General features: G+C 42.7%; 2 protein-coding genes and 1 long non-coding RNA gene across 3 annotated transcripts; 2 read left to right on the top strand and 1 right to left on the bottom strand.

Moving 5' to 3' along the window:
- Window positions 1-9,788: 9,788 nt before the first annotated feature.
- Window positions 9,789-18,616, bottom strand: LOC147983467 (uncharacterized). Its single transcript, XR_015614971.1, has 3 exons — window positions 18,236-18,616; window positions 10,303-10,421; window positions 9,789-10,026 (listed from the first exon to the last, which is right to left on the bottom strand). It is a non-coding gene; the product is annotated as an uncharacterized LOC147983467 (long non-coding RNA).
- On the top strand, window positions 15,542-17,248 carry LOC147983468 (uncharacterized). The gene has a single exon (XM_087545652.1). The coding sequence runs from the start codon at window positions 15,542-15,544 to the stop codon at window positions 17,246-17,248; it is 1,707 nt and encodes a 568-aa protein (XP_087401778.1).
- A 244-nt stretch (window positions 18,617-18,860) lies between the features above and the next one.
- On the top strand, window positions 18,861-24,421 carry LOC147983466 (uncharacterized). Its single transcript, XM_087540738.1, has 17 exons — window positions 18,861-18,914; window positions 19,337-19,462; window positions 19,621-19,704; window positions 19,805-19,981; window positions 20,083-20,268; window positions 20,370-20,522; window positions 20,607-20,759; window positions 20,847-21,026; window positions 21,120-21,245; window positions 21,343-21,473; window positions 22,846-22,921; window positions 22,997-23,289; window positions 23,373-23,559; window positions 23,627-23,746; window positions 23,832-24,061; window positions 24,135-24,210; window positions 24,290-24,421. The coding sequence occupies exons 1-17, from the start codon at window positions 18,861-18,863 to the stop codon at window positions 24,419-24,421; spliced, it is 2,484 nt and encodes an 827-aa protein (XP_087396864.1).
- The last annotated feature ends 162 nt before the right edge of the window (window positions 24,422-24,583 follow it).

The following is a 24,583-nucleotide window of genomic DNA, read 5'->3' as shown; positions in this document are numbered from 1 at the left end:
TAAATAAAAAAACAAAAGAAAATAAATAATGCAAAAAACAAATCAAAAAATAGGAAAAAACTATTTTTATAGTAAAGTTAATCACAAAATAAAATAAATAAAGCAACAAAGAAAACAAAAAAACTAAAAAAGTGTTTTCAAATTTGAAAACTAATGGCACTAACAAAAAGTTTATAATTTTTCTAAAACTAATGGCACTAATAGAAAGTTTATAATTTTTCTAACCTAAAAGCAAACATAATTAAAAATTAAAGCAAAAAACAAAAGAAAATAAATAATGCAAAAAACAAATCAAAAAAACAGGAAAAAACTATTTTTATAGTAAAGTTAATCACAAAAAAAAAGCAACAAAGAAAACAAAAAAACTAAAAAAATGTTTTCAAATTTGAAAACTAATGGCACTAACAGAAAGTTTATAATTTTTCTAAAACTAATGGCACTAACAGAAAGTTTATAATTTTGCTAACCTAAAAGCAAACAGAATTAAAAATTAAAGCAAAAAACAAAAGAAAATAAATAATGCAAAAAACAAATCAAAAAAACAAGAAAAAACTATTTTTATAGTAAAGTTAATCACAAAATAAAATAAATAAAGCAACAAAGAAAACAAAAAAAACTAAAAAAGTGTTTTCAAATTTGAAAACTAATGGCACTAACAGAAAGTTTATAATTTTTCTAAAACTAATGGCACTAACAGAAAGTTTATAATTTTGCTAACCTAAAAGCAAACAGAATTAAAAATTAAAGCAAAAAACAAAAGAAAATAAATAATGCAAAAAACAAATAAAAAAAACAGGAAAAAACTATTTTTATAGTAAAGTTAATCACAAAATAAAATAAATAAAGCAACAAAGAACACTAAAAAACTAAAAAATTATTTTCAAATTTGAAAACTAATGGCATTAATAAAAAGTTTATAATTTTTCTAAAACTAAAAGCATAAAGAATTAAATAATAAAGCAAAAAACAAAAGAAAATAAATAAAGCAACAAAAAAACAAAAAAAAATGCCACCTATTGGGCCACCACGGCCTGAATACGACTAGAAACCCTACCATGGGCCAGGATTCAGGCCCGCAGCAGGCCCAGTAGGCCCACAGGCATTGCAGTGACAGATTAGGCCCGAAAGCCTGCAGTTGAGAGGAGCTCGGAAGGAGGGCGCAGCAGCGCTTATAAACCACTCCCGAGCCCTAAAAAAGTGTTTTCAAATTTGAAAACTAATGGCACTAACAGAAAGTTTATAATTTTTCTAAAACTAATGGCACTAACAGAAAGTTTATAATTTTGCTAACCTAAAAGCAAACAGAATTAAAAATTAAATAAAAAAACAAAAGAAAATAAATAATGCAAAAAACAAATCAAAAAATAGGAAAAAACTATTTTTATAGTAAAGTTAATCACAAAATAAAATAAATAAAGCAACAAAGAAAACTAAAAAACTAAAAAATTATTTTCAAATTTGAAAACTAATGGCATTAATAAAAAGTTTATAATTTTTCTAAAACTAAAAGCATAAAGAATTAAATAATAAAGCAAAAAACAAAAGAAAATAAATAAAGCAACAAAAAAACAAAAAAAATGCCACCTATTGGGCCACCACGGCCTGAATACGACTAGAAACCCTACCATGGGCCAGGATTCAGGCCCGCAGCAGGCCCAGTAGGCCCACAGGCATTGCAGTGACAGATTAGGCCCGAAAGCCTGCAGTTGAGAGGAGCTCGGAAGGAGGGCGCAGCAGCGCTTATAAACCACTCCCGAGCCCTCTCAACTAGCGAGGTGGGACTAAACTTTTGGGCGCGGGGCAGCACAAGGCCATTGGTCCTGGTTGGTGGCACCAACCGGGACTAAAGGGGGCATTGGTCACGGTTCGTGTCACCAACCGTGATCAATGCCCCCCTTTAGTCCCGGTTGGTGCCACCAACCGGGACCATAGGCCTCTGCTTCCCGCCCTTTCGGCTGCTGAAAAGAGACCTATGGTCCCGGTTGGTGCCACCAACCGAGACCAATGCCCCCTTTAGTCCCGGTTTGTGCCACGAACCGGGACCAAAGGCCTGGGTATATAAGTAGCACTTGGGAAAATTTGACGAACTCATCGCCAGTTGCCCCCCGGCCTGCCCGACGAAGCCGAGCTCATCAACGCCGCCAGGCTGCCCAGATCGACGCTGATCCGCTGCCCCGCCGCCGCCGGCCGCCCAGACGCCGTCCGCGCGCTGCCCCGACGCCGTCCGCGTGCCCCCGTCGTCGCCCCTGCCCCGTCGCTGCCAGGCTGCCCCGAAGCTGCCCGCCGCCCCCGCCGACGCCGTCATTGTCGCCCGCACCGACTCCGGCCGGCGACCTCGACCCCTCCCGCGCTGTGAGCCCCTGCCTCCTCCCCTTTTCCTTCTCATTGCCGTCCCCGCACGTTATCCGTAAGCGCGCGCCACCGCCAACCATCGTCGCCGTCGCCGTATAATGCTCATGTATATGCTCACTGTATGTATGTATGTATGTATGTATGTATGTTCACTATATAATGCTATGTATATGCTATATATATAATGCTCGTTTTTGCATTTTTTTTGTTACCAAGAAAAAGGTCTATTTTTTGTTGATATGTATGTTCATATGCTCATTAATATTTAAAAAGATGTTCATATGCTCATTTAAGAAAATGTTCATATGTAACATTTAAGAAAAAAAGTAAATGTATGTATGTTCATATGCAAAGAGTTATTTTTGGATGAAATGAGATGAGATGAGATGTGTTTTGTGTTGGAGAAGAAAAGAGGAAGAAAGAAGAAGGAAGAAGAAGTAAAAGAGGGTCGAGGGGGGGGTCGATATACTCCCTCCCCGATAACAATTTTTTCCATGTATATATGCAAAAGTTACATTTTTAGAAAATTTTTATATATCTAGCTAGAAAGAAGGAAGAAAAAGAAAAAGAAGAAGAGGAAAAAGGAAAATAAGAAGAGGAAGAAAGGAGAAGAAGAGGAGAGGAAGAAGGGGAAAAATAAATAAGAAAAAGAAAAAAAAGAAGAGGAGAAGAAGAGAAAATAGAATATATTCCCTCCCCGATAACAATTTTTTCCATGTATATATGCAAAAGTTACATTTTTAGAAAAGTTTTATATATCTAGCTAGAAAGAAGGAAGAAGAGGAAAAATAAGGAGAGGAAAAAGGAAAATAAGAAGAGGAAGAAAGGAGAAGAAGAGGAGAGGAAGAAGGGGAAAAATAAATAAGAAAAAGAAAAAAAAGAGGAGAAGAAGAAAGGAATAGAGGAGAAGAAGAGAAAATAGAATATATTCTATTTTATCTTCTTCTCCTCTATTCTTTTCTTCTTCTCCTCTTTTTTTCTTCTTTTTTTTCTTTGATCTTCTCCTCTAGATATTCCTTTCTTCTTCTCCTCTTTTTATTTCAGGGTCGTCTAGGGGTCGAGGGTTCTAGGGTCGTCGAGGGTTCCAGGGGTCGAGGATCGCCGAGGGGTCGAGAGAGGTTTCGTAGTGTCAAAGTATTGAAGAAATCCATGGCTTCATCATTAGCCGGAAGTAACCAGGGCATGACGAAGTCCTCGAATGGTGTCCCGGATAGGATAATTTGCCATTTTGTATGAATTTCAGCAAAGGCCTTCCAAATCACGATATTTGGAAGGTTCTTGCTGAACTTTGTACCAAAAAGCGAATTATCCTATCTAGGACTCCGTTCCAAAATAACTTTGGAGAGCTTCGTACCATCATGCACCTGTTACTTTCGCCTAATGATGAAGACATGGTTTTGTTGAATCCTTTGACACTAGGCAACCTTCCGACCCCTCGGCGATCCTCTCGAACACGAGAGGAAGAAGAGGATAAAAAAAGAAGAGGAAGAAGAAAAAATAGAGGAGAAGAAAGAATAGAGGAGTTCTTCTCCTCTATTCTTTCTTCTCCTCTTTTTTCTTCTTCTTCTTCCTCTTTTTTTATGGGGAACGAGGGTCGTCGAGGGACATATAGATGTAGTGTCGTCGTTGTCGATATATACCCCCTCCCGATAGCTTCAACACGTGGGGGGGGGGGGCGTCGAGGCCACTAATTAATATATATGATTCCTTACTATGATTAGGTAGCTAGTTCTACGTTTGGCACTAATATATCCATCTGTCATGTTTGAATAATAATTGCCATGTTGTAAATATTTGTAGAAACTATGGACACCGCCCGAGACAAAGCAAAAGAAGCGTTGTTGAGGGACATAATCGCAGAAGGAAGTGATGCCATCTTGTTGTTTCTCAACGACACCGATGGTCTGGAAGGAGAGGGTGAAGAAGCTGGCTACGGTGACCTAATGCCGGTGCAAGAATAAGAACATGAGGACAGCTCCGGTGACCCAATGCCGGTGCAAGAAGGAGACCGTGATGACGGCTCCGGTGACCGAACCGAGTCCGGCCAGGTATATATATTAGTTAAGCCTGTGCTGACTAGCTGATTGATGCATTCATTGTTTTGGTATGTACACATATTAATTAAGTCTTTGTTCTTTTTTCTAGCCCTCCAGATCGAGCACAACTTCGGTAAAGAGACGAGGCCCAAAGAAAAAGTTGAGCTCGGATGAAAAGTTTGAGATCATAGCAATCGCGCCCGACGGCCAACCGATTGAACCCCTCCAGACAAAGAGCGCATTTGTTGCTCAGTGCGGGGTTCTGGTTAGGGACAAGATCCCGATAAGCATCTAGCAATGGTTTAAGCCGGCTACAGAAGACCCTGAGGTGTCTTATGTCAATGATATGCAGAAAAATGATCTTTGGACTGAGCTGAAGTCAAATTTCACCCTACCGCCAGAGGATAATCCAGAGAACCCAGTTAAAGAGCAATTAATCAAGTCTTTTGCTCTTAAGAGGATGGCAGAACTATTCAGGAGGTGGAAGAAAGAGCTGAATAAGTTTGTCGAAAATAATGAGACACCAGAATTCAAGGGCAGATATGAGAAGATCAGAGATCACTGGCCCGCATTTGTGGCCCACAAGACATCGGAAAAGAGTAAGAAGATGTCGGCGACAAACAAGCAAAATGGTGCGTAGAAGATGCTTCACCATCGCACGGGGTCAGGTGGCTACCTCGTAGCCCGGCCTAAGTGGGCCAAGACTGAGAATGATCTGGTTGATAAAGGGATCGAACCAGAGACAATTAGCTGGCTAGACCGTTGTCGGACTTGGTTCTTCGGGGCTGGCGGAACCTTGGACCCTGTAACAGGGAAGTGCATTTGGACGAACGATCAAATAGACCTACCAGTCAGGAAGCTTAAGCAGTATACCGAAGTAGCGCAGCAAGGGAAGTTCTTTCCAGACAGAGAGAACGACGAGCTCACAATGGCCCTCAGGAATCCTGAGCACCCTGGACGGACACGAGGCACGCCAGGCTCCATTCCGTGGAAGGTTGGGTTTCCGGACGCAGGCGGTTACAAATCCCATGAGAGGAGGAAAAAAGTGCAGCAGACCCAAATGCAGGCGCTGCAAGCAAGGGTAGACGCGATAGAGGAACGAGAAGCAAATCGCAGCAAACGTACTGCCGAAGCTTCCCCCGAAGCTACCCCGCCATCTCAGCGCAGAAGCAGCGTGGCTTCCACCGAGCTGCTTCAGCCGAAGCATGCCTTGATGGCTCCTGCCAGCTATCCCGTGGATGCTATCACGGAGTCTCAAAATTGCCACCTTATGACGCAATGGATGAATTTGAAGGTCGGCTGTTGGCTCTGTTTATCCTACTGAACCCGGCGCAACTTTTCACTGCCGGCCGATTCCAGAAGGATATGCTAGGGTGATGGTGGATGAAATAACGGAGGGATTTGAGGACCTCCAGCTTGACCACCCTACCGGTGAAGGGGAGACTCAGCTGGGGTCTGCTCTGAAGACTCCATGCCTATGGCGGAAGGAGCTCATCAACCTTCCGAACTGGACGCCTCCGCCTCCTCCTCCTCCTCCTCCGGCGAGTCAGGGCACTCCGCCTCCTCCACCGCCTCCTCCTCCGGCGAGTGACGATCAGGGCCCTCGGCCGGCTCCTTCTCCGGCGCGTGGCGGCACTCCGCCTGCGCCGGCGCGCCCGAGCAGCCAGCCTCCTCCTTCTCCGCCTCGTCAGCAAGGGCGGAAGAGACCCGCTGCCGCTCCAACAGCTGCTCCGGCGCGTCGTAGTCCTTCTCCTCCGCCTCGTAAGCAAGTAAAGAAGACAACCGCTTCATCTGCTCGGCCGGTGTCTAGCAGTACAACCAGAGTCGGGAGGACATACAGATTCGGTCCTTCTCTGAAGAGTCCACAGAAGTTACCATACGAGAGGACCCCAGAGGAGAACGCGAAGATCGCGCGAACCGAAGTGGATGACTGGTTTCAAGGGTTGAGAGCAAAGAGACATCCACCTCCGGAGGAGAAGGTAGATCCGGTGAAAGTGAAGCGCACTTTGGCTGCCCTGGCAAAACCACCCAAGTCTCCGCCGAAAGGCAACTATGAGCGCATTATTGCAAAGACATGGGCCGAAGCGGAGCGGTCGGGAAGTACAGTCAGTGATCAAAGGCTGAAAGAACGACGAGCAGCTGGGAAACAAATTGCCCAGCTCGGTGAACAAGCGAAGCAATCGTGCCCCCCCTCAAGGTGCCTAGCGACATCGTCGATCCGAGGATGGTGCCCGGTTATGGCAATGTTGACGATTACCTGCCCGACGATGTACATTATGATCCCATGGAGGTGCAGATACACAGATACGAGTAAGGGAAGCCTCTCGTCAAAGATGAAAAATCTTTAACAACGATGATGCGAAGATTACATGATTGGTACTTGAAAATCTGCAGAGAGTCTGGGGGGAGGAGTACTTTGTATGCGAGAGTTAAACCGGAGCATGACCTCGTTGGAATTGAACTGTTGCCTATTCCATTTGAGGAGTTCTATCAGTTTTTCAATCAATTGGCCCTCGATAAAACAACGATCACCTGCTACTGTCTGTAAGTACTACTACTTCTGTCATTAAGTCTCTCTATATAGCTCATCTCTTTCATTGCATGTATTTATAATTATCCTCACTATATTATGCAGAATGAAGATCGCTGAATTGAAGAAAAGACAAATCGGTGATATTGGGTTCGTTAACACATATCTCATAGATGCAACTGAGGTTGAATATCGTCCCAGAGATACCGAGGCCAACTTGCTACGATCATTCAAAAAAATGAAAACAAAGATATAATACTCTTTCCTTACAACTTCAAGTGAGTGTTACTGTCTTGTGCATATTCGGTTTCCCTTATATATTAGTCCAGGTTATAGTAATGTAATTGATGAGTTATGCATGCGTGTGCAGTTTCCACTATATTCTCCTAGAGATTAGGCTTGAGCAGGGAGTAGTAACTGTCTTGGACTCTAAACGAAAAGATCCCCAGGAGTATGCGGACATAACTGAAATCCTCAAGAAGTAAGTTAAATCGATCATTATCCACCATATCAGCAACTTTGTTCATTTCCTGATATCAAGTAATTGTTTTCTTTGTCCGGCAGGGTTTGGAGAAAATTCACCAGAAAAGTTCCGGGACTGCTGAAGGAGCTGGAATTTAGACACCCGAAAGTAAGTACTATAGTAGCATGTTCCGCGCATCTCCTAGTGATTCAAGCGCTAGTTTCATCAATACCATTTAGCATTCTTGCTTATCAGTTTGATTGACCTCTATTTCTTGTAAAGTGGTTGTGGCAGGAACAAGGAAATGATTTCTGTGGATACTACGTCTGCAAGTCCATCCGCCACACGACCTGTGAGCGGAGCGGGTACTCTGACGAACAATATGAAGTACGTAAATAACAACATTCACAATTTTATTTTATTACCATCATTTGTATTGAGTTTCATTCATTCATATATATATGTATTGACCCCCTTCTTCAAATTAGATGTTTCGGAAGCGGGATGAACTCCTAGCACCAGCTCGCATGCGAGCAATTCAAGAGGAATTGGCGGCATTCTTTCTTGACCACGTGATCGCTGAAGACGGAGAATACTATGTGGACCATGAGTCTGTATGATTATATTTGTAAGAGATAATTGTTGTATATATATGTAGCCGGTAGTGTCCGATAGATATACGAGAACTTGTTGTTCGACCAATCTCTCGGAGAAGGAGAGGTGGTCGATATCACTTCTCTCTGTATGCATATATGTTCATGACAATATTCTGTTTCCTTTGTTTGCTTACTAGCTAGCTAGCGTGTCTAGTCCTTTCTATACGTATGTATAGTACGTAGCGTCGACCAAGTACGGACATAAGAGATGACACTTCTCTCTATTAATTATAGCTAGCTAACACAATATATGAAACACCTAAATTAACCCCCCAAAACCCCCAACCCCCCCCTTTCAAAAAAACAAAAAACCCAGCTACAGAAATGCTGACGCATGGATGCCTATTGGTCCCGGTTGGTGCCACCAACCGGGACCAAAGGGTCTCCTGCTTGGGCTCCGCGCACAGGCCACGTGGAGGCCCATCAGTCCCGGTTCTGGATTGAATCGGGACTAATGGGACAGGGCATTAGTACTGACACTTTAGTCCCGGTTCAGGAACCGCGACTAAAGGCCCTTACGAACCGGGACAACAGGCCCTTTTTCTACCAGTGTGTTTAAAGATGTCTAATTATTAGATCCACTATAAGAGGTAATTGATGCAATAAAGTTAGTAATGCTAATTCTATTAAATTGCACAACGCCCCAGGTGCCTTCTCTGCATGTTGTACTTCGTGCCTTCGAGTGTTTGGTGTATTCGTACATTGATGAACTCCGTCCAAATGACCTAGTGTACTTGGCTCGTTCGAGTGACTTGGTATCGTCCAAGTGGTTTGTCAGGTCGACTACGTTTGGTAGGTGAGCATCTTGCATTAGGATCCCCATATGTTGTAGCTTGTTTGGTGCTGATGAGTCTATCCCTTAATAGGTGATCTCATCAGACTGAGGACTGCTACGATCCCCTATACTATCAATGTGCGACCATTATGTGTTGGTCGGTGTTTCGCCGCCTATCTATCCATGTATTAGGCGGCAGGTGGATGGGTACACGTCATCGGACAGTGCGTGGTATCTGTGTGGCCAACTTGGCGCGCTACTTATACAGACGTAGGGTGCATCTTCACAGGCACAGCGTTATCCTCCCCACTGCCCCCACCACATGTAGAGAGACACAAACACAAATCTTGGAGGAGTAATTTTCGGGAGCAGTAACCTTTTGAAAATAAAATAAATCAAAATTAGTGGGAGCCTTGACAGCCACACGGTGGGACCCGATTGCCACATAGAGTATGCTTTGCAAGTAGTCACGTCACTGCAAGTGGGCCCTGCGCCATGCTGACATGCCTAGTTAGCAACACATATGTATGCGAACGAGGTTTGAACCATATCTCTACTACTAATAAACAAGCAAACAAGAACTTCGCTAAGTACACCCGGCAATTTGTCCCACAAAACGCACGGAACAATCAGCACCATACAATTATACCCGCACATCTAAATCTAACAGCCATCATTCATTTGCTGCCTGTACGGTGTGGACTTAGGAAATACCCTTGACTGACCATGCTCCACCTCCAGCACCCCCCATCCACCCCCTACAATCATGCTGTTCTCCTGGTAAATAAGGAAACAAAATTAATTCGTGATCGCACCATCGCACCACGCTGTTCTCCTGGTAAAATAAGGAAACAAAATTAATTCGTCATCGCATCGTCGCACCATCGCCAACGTCATCGCCATTGTTGCCGAGCAACGTGGAGACTGTCCGCGAGCAGCGTCGCATCCTTCCCCGAGGTCGCCAGGGCAGCGACGCCACGGAACGCCCAGCAAGGTCGCCAGGGCAGCGACGCCACGGAACGCCCAGCAAGGTCGCCAGGGCAGCGACGCCACGGAACGCCCAGGACCCTGCCCTCGCAGCGTGGCATCCTGTCGGGAGATCCCCACTGGTACAGCCCGCCCTGCCCGTCGCAGCCAGCCGGATATACGCAGCTGTAAAATTCTTCTCTCCACTTTAGTCTAAACTTCTTCCGTGGCCTGCTTCTTCCTTTGACCTGTTGCAGCAATACTCGGAATTGTAATTTTCAGAATATATATAGTTCTAAAATATACACATGTGCACATCACAATACTACACATCTGTAGCGATTTCCAGCCTAACTGATACATGCATCCTATGTCCTAGACCTGGTGTGAACTAAAATAGCCATTCATAATTTAGATTACATCTAGCTATGGGGATAAAAAATATAACTTCATTGTCCCAAGTAGATACGTCAGGATAAAGAATAGAAGTTAATTTCCGCACCAATAACTCACAAATTCTGTACCTGCCAAAGCAACATTCTATGTTTGCGGCTCAACAGCAGGGCCAATATCATCTTCTGCCTTCTGTCACCGTGGAACTGAACAGGAGGGCCAACCACTGAGAGTGGTCCTGCAAGGGGACCTGTCATTACAATTTCCTATTAATAACGTAAATACAGCTTTGATGAAGCACATTATCAACTTCCCAATTTTTTATGATAACAATATTCATATGTAGGCCAAGGGTATGTCATCTCCCAAGAGTGCGGGAGTGCGCACCCCATTTCAGGATCTAAGTAACAACCGACTATTGGGTAATTATCGTCAGCCTTTTCCTAAAATGTCATACTGTATTTGTTGGTGCTTATATCCTAACTTGCGGTATGTACTTATATCCTAACTTGCGATATGTACTTATGCAGACCCCAAAGAATTGAAGAGGCAGAGGAACAGAGAGTACTATGCACGCAATAAAGATGATATCCTTCAAAGACGGCGTGAGGCCCGTGAGAAGAAACAGGCTTCAACAACACTGCTTAATGTCGATCAAAATGTACCTCATACACCCCAGCAGTTGGCCCGAGGTAGAATTTCCCTTACAATGCATTCTTCTGTATTGGTCACAAAACTTATGACATGCATGTACCAAACTAACAACAATATGTCATAGATATGGACCCTAACGAACTGCAGAGCCAACTGGTTGGGAAACAGTATTCACAGAACATGGATGGTGTCTTTGAGAGACAACATCAAGCCTATAGTGATATAGAAATGACCGGTGTGGATGGCGATGTCAATGAACAAGAAAATGAAACAGATACACCGGTGCCCATGTACATCGGTAATGCTGATCAACAAATTATATATAGCCCTATGTGTTCATACTAATTAACTTTATTACACATATATGCAGACCCTAAGGAGTTGAGGAGGCAAAGGGACAGGGAGCGGTATGCACAAAATAGGGATGAGATATTAAAACGACAACGCCTATCCCGTGAAAAGAGAAAGATTACTACTGGCCTCAACGATGATAACACTGTGTCGCAAACACCACCTACAGGACAATCCAATGTCACCCAGCTACATAAATTGACAGGTTCGGGTGTACCATGAAATATTGATTGCATGTTCACACCTCATCGAATATGCCAGAACAACTGGGTACTCATGTGGTGCTGCAATTTTATGGCAGGCTTGTCAAATATACAAATTTCGTCTCATGAACAAATCCCTCACGACAAGGAAAATTATTTAACCTACGATGATGAATCCAATTGGTTGCACAGGAATGATGCGTATCAGAGACAACTAATAGCAGGAAGCTCAAAAGGAACTATTGTTAGGCCTCAAGTACATAAAATGCAAAGCCTCCTCAGAGATATTGCACGAGGTATATTTAACTGGCTTTGCCTTCCGGTCCAGCCACCATTCTGATTGTACTCATCTTCTGTGCAAAAATTAATTGTACATGCAGGACCTCCCACCCAAATTTCTGGAGTTCAGGTACCACAAATGAGCATAATACGTGAGCCAGATTGCACAACTGAGCATGCTGGTTAGTTCGTCCGTATAGTTATGATTGGGGTGCCCAAAGTGTATATTTGATAAAAAACTCCCTGATTTTCGATTGTTTCTTCAGGTATACAACCTTTTAGCGGATCCAACCAACTTCAAAATACGCCAGAATATGATACGATCCGGCCTGTGCAACTGGATCCACTAGGTACTAATAACACTACTAATGATATGGGATTTTGAAGATCCAGCATGCTTATGCTCTACTAATCTTATGATTTTTCATAGTGTGCAATGACCAGAAAGATGATCCATATGGGATTTTTGAACCTGTTGTTGAACTAGACAATTTACAAGGTATATTGTATAATATACTATCATACACACATAAAGGTCATCATACATAAATTTGAGTCATTTCTGTATGACCAATATATTCCCTACTAGACTGCTTGGAGCCATTGCATAATGGAGAAGCTGCATACCATGAGCCTGATGAAGAAGCTAGAATTTTTATGGATCAAGGTATGTGCATTGCGTATTTTCTAATTTAGCAATCTAAAATGCACATGTTATGGGTATTTACTGATAAAATACATGTGTTGTCCTGTGCTAGATGTTGCTTTTGAATCGTACCAAATTGGACACCATCCTATCCGAGAAGTACCCGTAGAAAATACCGATGACTTCATATACCGAAACCTACCTACAAGGCACCATGTCCTAAGAAAGGTTGCGGACTGTCGCCACTGTGGGGCGTTGCGGTTTCCATTCGAGGGGCCAGCATTTTGTTGCAGAAAAGGAAAAGTCGATTTGTTTACTCCAGATGTTCCAGAAGAGTTGAAACGGTTGTTTACAAGTCAAGATGATGAGGACGCTAAGTACTTCAGAGAACATATACGGCATTTGAACTCGCACTTCTCATTCACAAGTCTAGGCGTCACCCTTGATCGTCGAGTAAGCACTGCGGCAGGAACTGGCATATATACATTCCGTGCATGTGGTGGGCTGTACCACGCTCTTGACAATCTGGTGCCGGCTGATAATGGCCCTCGGCATTTGCAACTCTATATTTATGATACATATCAAAACTTGTTACACAGGGCTAATAGGTCTCCAGATCTTAATATAGACCTCATACGGAAGATTCTGAGAATACTACAGCATAACCCTTATGCGCAAGTTTTGAAGAGCCTAGGGTCTGTTCCGAATCTTCATGAGTATAGAATCTCACTAAACACGGATATCAAGTTAGATCAGCGAAGGTACAATGCCCCAACGACTTCCCAAGTGGCAGCCATATGGGTTGAAGGGAGTGACCCACAAAATTGCTTTGACAGGAGTGTTGTTGTGCATGGAAAAACAGGAAACCGGCCACTGTATATTAGAGCATACTATGGGTGCTACGACCCATTGTCATATCCACTATTTTTCCCACGTGGAGAGACTGGCTGGAATCGTTGCATGCCATATATTCGGCCACCAGATGACACGAACCAAAATTCATTACATACTCCTGCATTGCAAGGAAACCAAGCCTCTGTCGAACATATAGGTATGATGTTCACTTTTATTTTATATGCAAGCTATTTGTGAATGATGATGACAGCTTTTATGTATCAGTTGAAGACTTGATTAAAGAAAGAAAAGAAGATGGTAATTTGGCAGTGCATGAAGCCGTTAATCATGCACCACAAGGAAACCAAGCCCCTGAATTATATACAGGTATGATGTGAACTATTAATTTATATACTTTATTTTTTCCACAATGATGCTCAAAACTTGTGTTTTCATATACATCTGTCATATATATCAGATGGGAACTTCATTAGAGAAATAGAACAAGATGGGAATTTTACACCGCATGACGCCCATGGCACTGATTTACCTTCGGGTATTAATCACTTATTCTTCAATTATTATGTTGTCGATCATTATGAATATTGTTGATGATTACAAGTCCACCCACCATATTGATATTGATCTCAAACTTGTAGATGACAATGAGGATAACCCAGATGACGAATTTGGTGACAATGAGGTCAATGCAAAACAATCCAGAAAATTTGTTAGTGCAAGGGAGTACTACTGCTTCAAGCTGCAAGTCAGGAGGAAGCTTTTTAACATCATCTTGTTCGGTCACCGCCTTTTCCAACAGTGGGCTGTTGACATGTATATCAAGATTGAAACTATGCGGCTTGATTGGTACTCAAAGCCGGAAAATCAAAAGGTTATACGCGCCGACCTCTACCAGGTATTGTTCTTGTGTTTATTTTAATACATCATAATGCAATGACATTATGGACGTTCCATGAATTTCTATAACGTTCTATGCTATTATAGGGTCTTGTTGACACCGTCGTTGTCGGCGAGTCACGCGGAGATCGAATTGGCAAAAGAATTGTGCTTCCACGTACATTTCCTGGTGGTGATCGCAACATGCAACGGAGGTTCTTGGATGCTATGGCAATAGTGCAGCGGTGGGGTAAACCGGATTATTTTATCACGATGACGTGCAACCCATATTGGGAGGAGATAACCGATAAGTTGTTGCCTGGACAACTGCCGCAGGACCGTCCAGACCTGGTGGCAAGAGTATACAAGGCTAAACAGCGAGATATGATGGCCTTACTAACTAAGGGTAAGCATTTCGGAGAAGTAGCAGCGTATGTACATGTAACTGAGTTCCAGAAGCGAGGTCTCCCGCATGAGCATATACTTCTAATCATGAAAGCAAAAAGCAAGTTATCGACACCAGATGACTATGATCGAGTGATATGTGCAGAGATACCGGACAAAGAGAAACACCCCGTTCTACATGAACTGGTCGTCAAACACATGCTGCATGGACCATGTGGCGAGTTGAAAAAAAGTTGCCCTTGCATGATTGATGGTCAGTGTTAGTTTCATTACCCGCGAGATTTTTGTGATGCCACACAACAAGGGAAAGACTCATATCCCATCTATAGGCGGAGGGACGATGGGCGTCGAATTAGGATCAGAGGAGCAGATTTGGACAATAGGTGGGTGGTCCCTTACAACCCTTCACTACTTATGCGATACAACTGCCACATTAATGTGGAAGCATGCTCGAGCATCAAGGCAGTCAAGTACTTGTTCAAGTACATCTACAAAGGTCATGATCGTACATCCTTTGCATTCGAGCAGGATATCATCAATGATGGTGGAATCATCAATGAAATCCGACAATATAGGGATGCACGATATGTATCTCCTCCAGAGGCTATTTACAGGATTTTTGGTTTTAAAATGTTTGGTGTCAGTCCATCTGTGCTACAACTCCAGCTTCATTTGCCAAATATGCATACAGTTGCATTTAAAGCATGTGAGAATCTTGCAGATGTTGTAGCTCGACCATCTTCTTCAAAGTCCATGCTTACAGAATACTTTGAGATGAACCGGAAGTTTCCAACTGCACGAAAATGGTTGTACAGAGAGTTTCCAGAACATTATAGATGGATACCTGGAAATAAGAAGTGGCAGAATAGAAGAAATAAGAGATCATAGATTGGAAGACTTGTGCATGCACACCCTGCTGAAGGAGAGAGGTACTACTTGCGTGTGCTCCTAAGTCATGTCCGAGGTGCCACTTCATTTGATGATTTAAAAACAGTAAATGGCAAGCCATGCAGTTCCTTCAGGGAAGCATGTGAGCACTTAGGCCTCATTGAGCACGACAGGACTCTTGATAATTGCATGACGGAGGCAGCCACATTTCAGATGCCTTCTGCCCTAAGACGGTTATTTGCAACTATACTGGTGTTTTGCGAGGCAACAGAAATCCGGCAGCTGTGGGACAAACACCTGGCATCAATGTCTGAGGATTACCGTCGTAATCAATCCAATGAGGCAACACTTGAGCAGATGGTCCTCAGAGATATCAGGGATATGTTGCAATCCATGGGAAAAGATATTACAAGCTATGGACTTCCGGATTTGTTTGAGCACGATGGTTCTTCTGACGGTGAGTACAAAGAGGTAATAGAGGAGAGGCAAATCAGCGTGGACAAAGAACACCTAGATTTATTTAGCAGTTTGAACAATGAGCAGCTGGCTGGTTTCAATGAAATAATGGATCATGTGATGAAACACAAAAGCCAGATATTCTTTGTTGATGGTCCAGGAGGCACCGGCAAGACATACTTGTACAAGGCATTGCTTGCAAAGGTGCGTTCGATGGGCCAGATAGCGATTGCAACTGCTACATCAGGTATAGCGGCGTCGATAATGCCCGGAGGACGGACTGCGCACTCCAGGTTCAAAATTCCAATCAAGCTCACTGACAACAGCATGTGTAGTTTCACAAAGCATAGTGGTATAGCGGAGTTGCTTAAACAAGCCTCCTTGATAATTTGGGACGAGGTCGCTATGAAAAAACGTCAAGCAGTTGAGACGCTTGATAGATCCCTGCAGGACATAATGGACTGTTCTTTGCCATTTGGGGGAAAGGTTGTCGTCTTTGGTGGGGATTTCAGGCAGGTCCTCCCCGTTGTGACACGTGGGACAAGAGCACAGATCACAGATGCTACACTTCTAAGATCCTATCTGTGGGAGAAGACCCGGAAGATACGCCTCACGCGCAATATGCGAGCACAGGCTGATCCTTGGTTCTCTGAATACCTCCTAGGGATCGGCAATGGAACAGAAGAGACAATTGGCGACGACTATGTGCGTCTCCCTGACGACATTGTGATCGGCTATACCGAGGATGAGAAAGCTATTAACACACTCATCGACAATGTCTTCCCATCGTTGCATGCCAATGCTAGATTGAGAGAGTATATGAGCACACGTGCTATTCTTTCCACCAAGAACGATCATGTCGATGACCTGAATGACAAGATGATCTCCAGGTTTCCAGGCTCAGAAAAGTTATACCATAGCTTCGACTACATCGAGGATGACTTGCAGAATAATTACACGATTGATTTTCTAAACTCGATCACACCAAATGGCTTGCCCCCGCATGTGTTGAGATTAAAGGTTAACTGCCCAGTCATTCTGCTCCGGAACCTCGACCCTCATAATGGCCTATGCAATGGGACGCGACTTATGATTAGAGCCTTCCAGGATAATGCAATTGACGCAGAGATTGTTGGTGGTCAGCATGCTGGAAAGAGGGTCTTCATACCTAGGATCCCTATGTCGCCCTCGGAGGACATCTCACTTCCTTTCAAACTTAAGAGGAAACAGTTCCCCATTCGCCTGAGTTTTGCGATGACAATTAACAAGGCGCAGGGTCAGACTATCCCAAATGTCGGTATTTACCTTCCCGAGCCAGTATTCTCACATGGTCAGCTATATGTTGCATTGTCAAGGGGAGTGTCCAGAGAGACGATGCGGATTTTGGCCAAGCCAAACAACGAGGTTGATAAATCTGGGAAAAGCACCAAGAACATTGTCTATAGAGATGTTTTGGGGAGATGAGGCAGGTGCGCTATTCCGGCATTTATTTGCACCTTGTTATTTTATTTGTAACTACTTGTGGATCTAACATTATTTATTTTTATTTGCAGGTTTAGCGAAGGAGAATAAGCAGCAGAAGAGGAGGTAAGGTGGATGAACACAAGGGTATCTTCTTCGATCGAGCAAAAGGTGAGAGCTCTGCTTCTCCATCTGACCCCCCCTGATATGTATGTAATGACCAGATGGGGTACACACATGATATGTAATAATCAGATGGAGTAGGCATACATAATGATAGTGCCTACACCTTTTTTCAGATGATAAGAGCAAAATGTATGCTACTGTGTTGTTTTTGAGCTTCCATGCAAAATATTTTTCTATGAGTATAATGTGCTAATGTGATGATGTATTGCAATATTTCAGGTTTTCAAGTTTGTCAGGTGAGAAACACTGCATGGAAAAAAGGTTGAATAGACATTCATGCCAGGAAGAGGCAGAGGACAAATTGAGTGTCGAGGTACTCCGTGAGAAAGAGGATAAAGAAAGGAGTCAGCACATGAAGAGAGGCACCCAAAGTTAAAATGATACAGTCCTAATAACATCAACAATCTATCATAGTTATTAGCTTTTGCTATTCACTTGCTGTTTAGCCTATAGTTCAGCATCAGCTAAGATTGTGCTCCACTTTTGGGCCATCAGATTTCCATGTTCTGATAATTAACCGAATGGGTTATGTTTTAATGTAACTAATTTGGGTATGCAACTGTTGATGCATATAATTCTGAAGAACACACATCATTGCTGTTAATAATATATTGTACAGGACTTGCTTCTTGATAATGTCAAGCATTATTACTACTATATTGAACATACGTCCAGGACAAAAGTTTGTTTTACCAGAAAAATTTAAGCTGGCTGAAATAACTAGCGTGTATCTTCTCATTGCAAAATTTTATTTTACACGTGATCAGCAATAATATAATAATAAAACTTAAGTACGAAACACACCACAGTGGAAATCTGCTATGTCATCGTTTTATCAGGCTCACATCTCTTGGAACAACTTAAAGCACTTCCCTGGCCCCTCCTGTCCAGCACAGCCACTGAACTAAACCTTCTGTATCTGTATATAAAAAGGTAAGAGAAGACACACAAAAAATCAAAGATACGTTCCGATGAGCTGAAACCAATATTTTTGTATTAAAATGTATTACGAAAATAACTCCATTAATTCTGTATGCGTGGTGAATAAAAAAAGAAAAAGAAAAGCATTGGGCCTGAGATAAATCAAAGCAAAAAAGGAAAAACATTGGGCCTCAGATAAATTAAAGGAAAGTGTGGGTCCTGAGATAACGCTATGGAAGTATACTTCCCGTGATTTCCACCTTCCATATCCCAATCCTCACGCTATGGAAGTATACTTCCCGTGATTTCCACCTTCGATATTGTCTACAACAATATATCTCTCGATCAGGAGCAGAAAGAAGCAATGGGTTTTGCATTGTAGGGTTTCCTTCCACCTCTCCTTCATCATCTCTCGCAAAGGACTGCCGCATCTCACACCACTCCACCGCGCCGGCCTCCTACACCGCAAGTCTCTCCAGCATCTGTCCGTGAACTACCATCGTCCTCCATGTCTGGGTCACAATCCCCGGTGGCCTGTGCGGATCAATCTGCTATCATCACGGTAATGATATCTCTCTGTAATTACATCCTATTCACGATTTCACATCTACAAGGCAACATAGTCACTAGAGGGGATCCAACAAAGTGAATCAACATGCCCTGTGTGACCCCACAAAATTGCCAAGATGCTTTGTGTGACTGTAGAAATTCTTTGGGCAACATCCACCTGATTACTTGAGAGAATATTCACGCAAGTGAATATCAAAAAGTTGATTGAATGAACAATTAGACAAAGAAACAGATACTGAAATTTTGTTGGAAAGAATGTCCTGATGCCACTAAGTTAAAGTAAACATGTCAAAATATGTGCACCCAATTGTGATGTATTCCCTCCGTCCCAACATATAAGATTGTTTTTCAAGGTAACAGAACTTAGGGGCCTAATGTTAACAGCGTGACAATAATATGTGCTTCGGTTTTCAGGAAAACATCGACGGGGGAGCCAAGAATGAGCATACCACAAAATACGAGGATATGAACACCGACTCAACAAAGGCAATAGAAGAACAAACCATCATCGATGATACAGAAAATATGCAGATTGATGAGGTCATACCCTAAGACAAGCATGCGAAACCCCAAGTCGAAAAAGGCGGTTTTTATTTTCACATGACACTATTATTTTTATTCTGCCAGGACAAAACAATATGTAATTTGTAGTATAATAATATCATGTCTACATAATATTATATTATTGTGTGTTTCAGTTAGTAAGCGAGGAAGAACCAAATGGAATAGACGACAAAGACGAAATAGAGAAAAATAATAGCATGCAGACCACTGATTGCGAAGTGATAAAGGCATGCTTTCTTTTCAACTATCCCAAATAGTTCTAATTCTAATTATATTATATCCTGCATAGGAATTATTCTTTGTAATATTTGCTCTCAGGAATTAAACTTCAAGGAAACAAGTCAACAAATGCAGCCACCTCAAGACGATAAATTAGCACAAACATTCAACACCGAAGAGGCAGAAACTATATGGGACAAGCTGGCAGAATCAAATGAAATAGCCGACAAAGGAGAAGTGGAGAAAAAGAAAAGCACGCGGGGCACTGATTCCGAGGTGATAGACGCATATTTTCTGCCCAACTATGTCTCAAATAGTTTGAATTCTAATTATATTATATCTTGCATACAAAATATTCTTTGTAATGTTGCTCTCAGGAATTAACCTTCGATAAAACAAGTGAACGAATGGGGCTAGCTCAGGATGAGGAATTAGCACAAACATTGGGCACCGAAGGGGCGGAAACTATATGGGACACTCTGGTAGAATCAAATGGAATAGCCAACACAGAAGAAGTGGAGAAAAAGCAGAGCACGCAGTCCACTGATTCCGAAGTCTCCGAAGTGACAGAGGCATCTTTTCTTTTTCAACTATGTCCCAATAGTTCTAAATCTAATTATGTTATATCCTGCATACCAATTATTCTTTGTATTGTGGCTTTTAGGAATTATCCTTTGATGAAACAAGTGAACAAATGGTGGAAGATGAGGACGAAGATTTAGCACAAACGTCCGGCATGAAAAGGCCACAAACAGTGAAGCCTATCCGACTACATAACAAACCCAAGAAAGCACCAGACTATGTGGTGGCTCCAGAAGGCACGTACAAGTCCTTCTATGCCTTGCTTTTGCTACATTTATTTTCTTCGTTGTTAATGAATGTTTTGACTTACATCATGATTGATTATGCTTGCACCGGCGATGATTGGTCCGTGATTGAAAATATCATGGCTGAACCAAGCGATAAAAGAAATTTAGTGAGCATCAACGACTCATATCTCAAAAAATTACAATTACTACGCCTTTTAACCGAAGGAGAATTTGTTGGCGACGAAGTAAGTATATGTAGCTTTATGATAAGAGGATGTTATTAACATGAGTTCCTGTTATATCCTAACCAAGGTGTGCACTTGATATTGTAGATCATAGACGCATACATACATTGCATAAGTGCTAAGCAACATCTACAGATGAGGTCAGGTGGAAGTGTGTTCTTAGAGAATGCATGCATCTCTAAGATGATAAAGGAATTTAGCTCTATACGGGATGACGCACCAAAATGGGTATTACAGAGAGCTAAAACTTATTTGGAACATGATATGGTGAGTCTCAGTTCCGTACATATTACTATAAATTCAATAGAGGACAAATGTTTGTATACATGGGACCTAAACTAACAAAAAACCTATTTTCAAATATTCGTTCCAGTTAACATTGAAGAGTTTCATTGGTACCTAGCAGTTATAAATACCGGGAAGCGATGTATCCAGGTGCTCGACTCGGTAGGCCCAGGAATGAACCGCAACGACCTCACTGCTATGGTTAGTTATTAGTCCCACTGCACCTTCTTTTGATAAGACAATTTTCTATTATTCTTCGATTGTGATGCTAATACTTTGTCATTTATTCATGCAACAGCTGAAAGGACTGGAAAATGCATTCCAATATGCTAAGCTTCAGATGGAACTAAAATCTGATAAGTGTAAAGACTTAAACATCAGTGCATGGCCAAGGGAAGAGTGTATTAAGAAGAGACTGCAGACAGATGGGTATACCTTCTAACTCAAAGCAATCGACATTATGTGTTTTTTGTGTGTCCCCATTAGTTGCATCACAAAACAAATTTTTCCACAATAAGAATAAAAGTATACAAGCTCAAAGGATACAGACTGCAGAATAAAATGAGGCTATGCACCGATTTGACGAGCGATGAGAAGGGAGGGCCCCGAGCAGCAGCACAGCACGCAGAGCTCTTCGTGGTCATCCATGGAAGGAAGGAACTGCAGATAGCGAGCTCCTGCTCCGGACCGAATCGAACAGCCAATTGAAGTTGTTATCAGAGAGCAAAGCATCTGGATCGAGGGGATAAGAGTTGAAACCGGACCTTGTTGGCGTCCCGAGCAGTGGGGAAGGGAAGTTCATGGCGCGGGAGAAGGTGGAGACGCTCATCGCGGCGACGGCAAGTGCGTCAGGAGGAGGGAGGGCCCCGGCGTCGCCGGCGCGCATGACGAGCTTGAGCGCCTCCTCGAGCACCTCGGCGACCTTATATGAAGAAGGGGCGGGGCAGATCAAGGGCCTGCGCGCCCGCCGACAGTGGTGACGAAGGGGCGGGGCAGTTCAAGGGCCTGCGCGCTCGCCGACAGTGGTGACGAAGGGCCGGGGCAGATCAAGGAACTGCGCGCCCGCTGGCAGCGGTGACGAAGGGGAGAGGCGGGGCACATCGCGGGCCTCCGCGCCCGCCGGCAGCGGTGACGAAGGGGAGAGGCGGGGACATCGCGGGCCTCCGCGCCCGCCGGCAGCAGTGACGAAGGGGAGGGGCGGGGCACATCGCGGGCCTCCGCGGCCGCCGGCGGTGCTGACGAATGTGAGGGGCGGGGCACATCGCGGGCCTCCGCGCCCGCCGGCAGCGGTGACGAAGGGGAGGGGCGGGGCACGTCGTGGGCCTCCGCGGCCGCCGGCGGTGCTGACGAAGGGAAAGGGCGGGGCGCATCAGGGCCTCCGCGGCGGCTGGCAGTGGTGACGAAGGGGAGGGGCGGCCACCACAGATCGCCGGCTGTGGATGGGGAATCTGGCGTGTGCCAGTGAAGGAGGATAGAGGGAGGGAGGGAAGAATGGGCAATCAGTGTGTGCCTGTGGAGGAGGGAGTGAGGGGGCAGTAGAAGGTTCACTAACTGAGTTTTTGTATTTAATACTACTACTTCACTAATCTCCACTGTTAAGCACGTTTAACCAAACTATATTAACTTCTTACATTATTTTTCATACATTCCAGAGAGGGATTATGAGTGAGCGCAGGATTTTCTTTATCATCACTTCTTTGTTACAGTCATGATCATTTGATGATTTAAAAGTCTTCTTATATAAATATCTATAAATTGATAAAAGAAACTATTGAATATATTAAGTTTTGTAATCATACAGGTCATCGTGTGGTTTGTGGATGGTAAATTTTATGGAGTACTTCACAGGAGAAATTTTGTCTGACTCTCCTACACAGGTATTTTTCGATGTGTATCATTATACTTACATTCTATGGTGTATCACTATTTAACTATGAGTTCTGTTTTAATAGGATCATATCACAGATTTTAGAACAAAATTAGCTGTCATTTTAGTGGACTCAGAATTGAATGATGATAATATAAGAAATCGAGACATTGAAGATGACGAAGACAACACAGATCCCACGGATTGTATGATTTTGGAAACACCCCCTGAGAACCTCAAACCATCGAATACATCGTCAGAAGTTGAGCAGGAGTCGCAATCATTTATCCTTTCGCCCTCTCTCACTCCAACAAATGATGACTTAATAGATGAACTTTGTTTGTTCATCGGTATGGTTGATGATGTCGCTCTACTAGAGTAAGCCATATATTTTTAGTTCATTTTGTATTTTAATAAATTAGTATGAATTTATTATAGTTTACATAGTTTCAATTTTACAGAAGCGAATGGGTGAAAAGCTCTGATCCTTATCCCATTAGTTTGAATTTGAGACAAATAAAAAACATATTAAATAATGATGAATGCATGGATGTTGATTGCTTCAATATGGCTGTACGGATACTAGCGCGCCATGAAGTCCAGCTTTTCAGAGACATTCCATGTCACTACATGGATCTAAATTTTTGTGTAAGTCATTATAATCATGTATTACATTTTGCCTCATGTAACTAATATTTTGTTTTTCTTATTTTAGTTCATGTCCTACTATGCACGAGACTCACGTCATCGTGGAAATATGGACATTGCTATGTTGAAATGGATGTTTGAGAGCTGGCCAGACAGTAATGAGTATCATATTTCACAGTGTCATACAGTAAGTTTTAAAATTTTAATTTGTAACAATGGTTTGTCATGTCTTAACTAATGTTTTAAATTTTTAAATGTATGCATCGTTGCAGATTTTATTGCCTTGGGATATTTGTGGGATATTTCTATTGTTTGTTTTCGATCAAAATAAAAAAGTTGTCTCAATTATGGATCCGATACCAATACCTATTTTGGGAAAAATTGTACTTAAAACTGTGGTCAACAACCTAAACCGTGTGCTCCAAGTTGCAAACCCTGCATTCAAAGACGACATCTCTAAATGGGAATGGAAAGTTCCTGTTGTTCCAACAAACTCACATGGGTATGAATCTTTTCAATGCATTACAAGATTAATTGATTTATTCAATAGACAATGTAATATTTTATAAATGCAGTGCCTTGTCGGGTTATTTGGTGTTTAATTTCATGCACTCATTGTGCGATGGACAGCTATATTTTCCCATACCCCAGGTTAGTATTTACACCATGCTTATTTGTATACACATTGCGCATTATTTTGTTATAACAATGTTGCATAATGCATATGTAGGATGATTTTGAACTGAGAAAACAATTTTTGGTGCATATTTTAAAGTATGAAGAGAATGAAGCTCAAGACAATATCCCATCAATTGAACGAAGCATCATAGATCGCATCAATAGATGGACCTTCATTGCTTGAAACGATGGACCTTCAAGAGATGCATAGTTATTGACTCTAAAATATCTTTTTGTAACAAATTATAATACAATTATTATGTCATCGTGCATATTATGTGAAGACATGCTTTTGGATCATGTGTTACACGCGCGCTCATATCGTTGGCATAAGACAGTTGGCTCG

Source organism: Triticum urartu, chromosome 2A (genome assembly GCF_056163025.1).
Source record: "Triticum urartu cultivar PI428250 chromosome 2A, HENAU_Tu73, whole genome shotgun sequence".
Lineage (NCBI taxonomy): Eukaryota > Viridiplantae > Streptophyta > Magnoliopsida > Poales > Poaceae > Triticum > Triticum urartu.
This window is presented reverse-complemented; position numbering and strand designations above follow the sequence as displayed.